The 6375-nt window shown below is 22.3% G+C and overlaps 1 protein-coding gene across 1 annotated transcript; it reads left to right on the top strand.

Moving 5' to 3' along the window:
* Nucleotides 1-2059: 2059 nt before the first annotated feature.
* Nucleotides 2060-6024, top strand: LOC119664843 (facilitator of iron transport 3-like; the record flags this gene model as incomplete). Its single annotated transcript, XM_038074217.1, has 8 exons — nucleotides 2060-2136; nucleotides 2614-2691; nucleotides 3169-3246; nucleotides 3723-3800; nucleotides 4278-4355; nucleotides 4832-4909; nucleotides 5385-5462; nucleotides 5947-6024. Coding segments are annotated over exons 1-8 (623 nt in total), but the record flags the coding sequence as incomplete, so codon positions are not given.
* Between the last annotated feature and the right edge of the window lie 351 nt (nucleotides 6025-6375).

Below are 6375 nucleotides of genomic sequence, written 5' to 3'. Positions count from 1 at the left end.
AAAAAATAATAGAAATAACACATTTTTCTAATCTATTCATATACTTTAAGATGATTGAATATCTTAGTGAAATGTTCAGTTTATAATATAAAACCAATTTTTTTTGTCTTAAGTTGTTTAAAAACTAAATTTCAATTGCCAATAAAGTATCTACGCGATCTCTAATGGTATCGTTTATGTGGTATTAACTATAAAATGCAAATAAAAATCAAAAACTTCGAAAATGATAGCATTATGGTGTTAACATTAATTTATATTCGCTTTCATCCCCTCACAAAAACCTATATCCCTTTGTGCTGATTTCAAGCGCAGTAAGATCCAATCCAAATAACTTTTTAGAAATAAATTTTTTCTAGTAAATTTATGTTTTATATATAAAATAATATTCAACTTTAAAATTAAATTGCAAAACTCTTTTAAAAAAAATAATTATACAAAAAATATGAAAGAATCTGTGATATCTTCAGTTTCTAGAAATTTTTGGACTCAGGTGAGTATAATAAATTATTAATTTAACCAAAAATTAATCAAAAAAAGTTCCAAGCGATCATTGTATTGTCATGCTTATTTTTTTTTCCTAATAAGTACTAGTAGTTATTATTAAAATATTTAATCTAACGAAATTTAACTATAATTATTGTTTGTCATTCACAAACGGGACGGGACTTTTTTTGTTTTTAATGACGTCAAAGAGAAATTCGTTTCTGTGCCAAAATGTCAAACTATATCGGGAATTTTAATTAAATTTTCTTTTTTGCCATTAAATTTTTTTTTATTTTCATTTTCGTCTTCATTTTCATTGAAAATATATTAGTAGGATATGGAATTTGTTGAATTCATATATATGAATATCTTAAATTATTTTAGTTTTAATATTTTTTATCACTCATATTACGAATTTTTAATTAAAAATTTTATAAATTTTTACTTTTGTTAAATTTTAAGTTAAAGTAATAACAATTAGTTGATATTTATTAATTTCATAATTAAAATTTATGGAACTAATTACTTTATTATTTGCTTAAGTTGAGAATATTTGTATTTTAAATAAAATTATATATAAAATTAATTAATTTCATAATTTAAAATTAAAATAATAAAAATGGAAATTAGTATGTGCAAAGGTTTAATTTTCAATATTTATTAAAATAAACAGTATACATACAAAACCACTACCCGATACAGATATATATACATACACATAACTGAAAAGTATTCACCAATCAAGAATTTATATATCAAATTTTATGTCAATATTGAGTCTATTTAATACATATGAAATTTATATTCACAAGCTATTGGTACTGAATGTACTTATTGTCAAATAATAAATTATTCTGGCTCAAAATGTAACCTTCCTTTTTTTTTTGCATATTTTCAACAACCCGAAAATTTAGCATTGTTTACAATTACTTGCAAATTTTTCGTTTATATAAACTTTGTTATTTATAAACATTTTAAATTTAGAAATGTTCCTTTTACCGCGCACCGTTTGGTAATAGGTTTCTCTTAAAGCAAGCTAAAAGTACTGCTTTTTCCAACAAAAATTTGCAATCCCTTGAAGAGAACTCATGAATTAATCCATTAGGCTTTAGGGTGCCGATGCTTTTTCAGGATATAAGATCTGAGGTAACCAGTGGTGCTGTTAATGAACATGGATTACACTCTTCTAGAAATTTTTGCCTTATTTTACAGGTAAACAGTATTTTTCTGTTAAAATATATTACCTCCTTTGAGTAATACTAAGCATGATAGTAGTAATAGTATCAGTAACAATGTATTCTCCGCATATTTAGTTTCATTTTAGAGCTGTTTTATAGAACACTAACTCCATTATAATTTAACTTAACATCTAACTTCGAATCGTTTTCATCCTCTTGAAACTTCATGACAATTTTCGTTATCATAACTGTAGTTAATTATTTTAAAATTAAAACAAGTTCAAATTTATTTAATTACATATTTGAAAATTAAAATTTTGTGTATATTTATTATTATTATTTTTAATACAGTGTACATAGATTTTTTTTTTTTATTATTATTTTTTTTATTTTGTAGAATGGATACTCAAGCTTCTGACCAAAGTACAGGTTCAGTTTTTACAGTACCGTCATCAGCCGCTGAAACTTCGGCAATGTAAGATATATTTAAATTTCGTTTCCTTATCATATTGAATTCAATTTGAATTAATTATTTAATTTTAATTTAATTTTATATATACTAATAATATATTTTTCAATATTCAGTTTAAAAGTCTTTAAATTAAAACTACTTTTATTTATTTTGAAGAAGTTCTATTTATTTTCAAATGCTTCTAATTTCATATAAATAATATTTGTTCTTATTCATTGAAAAATAATTAACTGAAGAGGAAGAGCATGGTTTGTCACAGACATACATCTACTTTGCCCATACCTATATCTTCTAGAATAAATCCAACACAAATTCCTGACAATCTTCCTTTACCTAATTAAAGACAGATATTTTAAAGCTAATATAAATTTATACTTACTTAATTACTACATTTTTAAAAATTACAATTTTATTTAATCTTTTTGTTTTTTATTAGAATATACACATTTTTTTTTATTAATTTTTTTTTTAATTTTGTAGAATGTATACTGAGGTTTCTGACCAAAGTACAGGTTCAGTTTTTGCAGTACCGTCATCAGCCGCTGAAACTCCGGCAACGTAAGATATATTTAAATTTCGTTTCCTTATCATATTGAATTCAATTTGAATTAATTATTAAATTTTAATTTAATTTTATATATACTAATAATATATTTTTCAATATTTAGTTCATTATTCTTTAAATTAAAACTACTTTTATTTATTTTGAAGAAGTTCTATTTATTTTCAAATGCTTCTAATTTCATATAAATAATATTTGTTCTTATTCATTGAAAAATAATTAACTGAAGAGGAAGAGCATGGTTTGTCACAGACATACATCTACTTTGCCCATACCTATATCTTTTAGAATAAATCCAATACAAATTCCTGATAATCTTCCTTTACCTAACTAAAGACATATATTTTAAAGCTAATATAAATTTATGCTTACTTAATTAATGCATTTTTAAAAATTATAATTTTATTTAATCTTTTTGTTTTTTATTAGAATATACACATTTTTTTTTATTAATTTTTTTTTTAATTTTGTAGAATGTATACTGAGGTTTCTGACCAAAGTGCAGGTTCAGTTTTTACAGTACCGTCATCAGCCGCTGAAACTCCGGCAATGTAAGATATATTTAAATTTCGTTTCCTTATCATATTGAATTCAATTTGAATTAATTATTAAATTTTAATTTAATTTTATGTATACTAATAATATATTTTACAATATTTAGTTCATTATTCTTTAAATTAAAACTACTTTTATTTATTTTGAAGAAGTTCTATTTATTTTCAAATGCTTCTAATTTCATATAAATAATATTTGTTCTTATTCAATGAAAAATAATTAACTGAAGAGGAAGAGCATGGTTTGTCACAGACATACATCTACTTTGCCCATACCTATATCTTTTAGAATAAATCCAATACAAATTCCTGATAATCTTCCTTTACCTAACTAAAGACATATATTTTAAAGCTAATATAAATTTATGCTTACTTAATTAATGCATTTTTACAAATTATGATTTTATTTAATTTTTTCTTTTTTATTAGAATGTACACATTTTTTTTTATTTATTTTTTTTTTAATTTTGTTGAATGTATACTGAGGTTTCTAACCAAAGTACAGGTTCAGTTTTTGCAGTACCGTCATCAGCCGCTGAAACTCCGGCAATGTAAGATATATTTAAATTTCGTTTCCTTATCATATTGAATTCAATTTGAATTAATTATTAAATTTTAATTTAATTTTATATATACTAATAATATATTTTACAATATTTAGTTCATTATTCTTTAAATTAAAACTACTTTTATTTATTTTGAAGAAGTTCTATTTATTTTCAAATGCTTCTAATTTCATACAAATAATATTTGTTCTTATTCATTGAAAAATAATTAACTGAAGAGGAAGAGCATGGTTTGTCACAGACATACATCTACTTTGCCCATACCTATATCTTCTAGAATAAATCCAACACAAATTCCTGACAATCTTCCTTTACCTAATTAAAGACAGATATTTTAAAGCTAATATAAATTTATACTTACTTAATTACTACATTTTTAAAAATTACAATTTTATTTAATCTTTTTGTTTTTTATTAGAATATACACATTTTTTTTTATTAATTTTTTTTTTAATTTTGTAGAATGTATACTGAGGTTTCTGACCAAAGTACAGGTTCAGTTTTTGCAGTACCGTCATCAGCCGCTGAAACTCCGGCAACGTAAGATATATTTAAATTTCGTTTCCTTATCATATTGAATTCAATTTGAATTAATTATTAAATTTTAATTTAATTTTATATATACTAATAATATATTTTTCAATATTTAGTTCATTATTCTTTAAATTAAAACTACTTTTATTTATTTTGAAGAAGTTCTATTTATTTTCAAATGCTTCTAATTTCATATAAATAATATTTGTTCTTATTCAATGAAAAATAATTAACTGAAGAGGAAGAGCATGGTTTGTCACAGACATACATCTACTTTGCCCATACCTATATCTTTTAGAATAAATCCAATACAAATTCCTGATAATCTTCCTTTACCTAACTAAAGACATATATTTTAAAGCTAATATAAATTTATGCTTACTTAATTAATGCATTTTTACAAATTATGATTTTATTTAATTTTTTCTTTTTTATTAGAATGTACACATTTTTTTTTATTTATTTTTTTTTTAATTTTGTAGAATGTATACTGAGGTTTCTAACCAAAGTACAGGTTCAGTTTTTGCAGTACCGTCATCAGCCGCTGAAACTCCGGCAATGTAAGATATATTTAAATTTCGTTTCCTTATCATATTGAATTCAATTTGAATTAATTATTAAATTTTAATTTAATTTTATATATACTAATAATATATTTTTCAATATTTAGTTCATTATTCTTTAAATTAAAACTACTTTTATTTATTTTGAAGAAGTTCTATTTATTTTCAAATGCTTCTAATTTCATATAAATAATATTTGTTCTTATTCATTGAAAAATAATTAATTGAAGAGGAAGAGCATGGTTTGTCACAGACATACATCTACTTTGCCCATACCTATATCTTCTAGAATAAATCCAATACAAATTCCTGATAATCTTCCTTTACCTAACTAAAGACATATATTTTAAAGCTAATATAAATTTATGCTTACTTAATTAATGCATTTTTAAAAATTATAATTTTATTTAATCTTTTTGTTTTTTATTAGAATATACACATTTTTTTTTATTTATTTTTTTTTATTTTGTAGAATGTATACTGAGGTTTCTAACCAAAGTGCAGGTTCAGTTTTTACAGTACCGTCATCAGCCGCTGAAACTTCGGCAATGTAAGATATATTTAAATTTCGTTTCCTTATCATATTGAATTCAATTTGAATTAATTATTAAATTTTAATTTAATTTTATATATACTAATAATATATTTTTCAATATTTAGTTCATTATTCTTTAAATTAAAAATACTTTTATTTATTTTGAAGAAGTTCTATTTATTTTCAAATGCTTCTTAATTCATATAAATAATATTTATTCTTATTCATTGAAAAATAATTACTGAAGAAGAAGAGCATGGTTTGTCACAGACATACATCTACTTTGTCCATACCTATATCTTCTAGAATAAATCCAATACAACTTCCTGATAATCTTCCTTTACCTAACTAAAGACAGATATATATAAAAGCTAACATATACATTATTACTTACTGTAAATTACCGACATTTTTAAAAAATTGACTCAATTTATTTAAAAATTTTTTTCTTTTTTATTGGAATGTACACAATGTTATTTTATTTTTTTTTATTTTGTAGAATGTATACTGAGGTTTCTGACCAAAGTGCAGGTTCAGTTTTTACAGTACCGTCATCAGCCGCTGAAACTCCGGCAATGTAAGATATATTTAAATTTCGTTTCCTTATCATATTGAATTCAATTTGAATTAATTATTTAATTTTAACTTAATTTTATATAAACTAATAATATATTTTTCAATATTTAGTTCATTATTCTTAAAATTAAAAATACTTTTATTTATTTTGAAGAAGTTCTATTTATTTTCAAATGCTTCTTAATTCATATAAATAATATTTATTCTTATTCATTGAAAAATAATTAACTGAAGAAGAAGAGCATGGTTTGTCACAGACATACATCTACTTTGTCCATACCTATATCTTCTAGAATAAATCCAATACAACTTCCTGATAATCTTCCTTTACCTAACTAAAGACAGATATTTT

This window comes from Teleopsis dalmanni, unplaced genomic scaffold (genome assembly GCF_002237135.1).
Source record: "Teleopsis dalmanni isolate 2A unplaced genomic scaffold, ASM223713v2 unscaffolded_contig_2739, whole genome shotgun sequence".
NCBI lineage: Eukaryota > Metazoa > Arthropoda > Insecta > Diptera > Diopsidae > Teleopsis > Teleopsis dalmanni.
The sequence above is the reverse complement of the archived record's forward strand: the minus strand, read 5'-3'. Positions and strand labels throughout refer to the sequence as shown.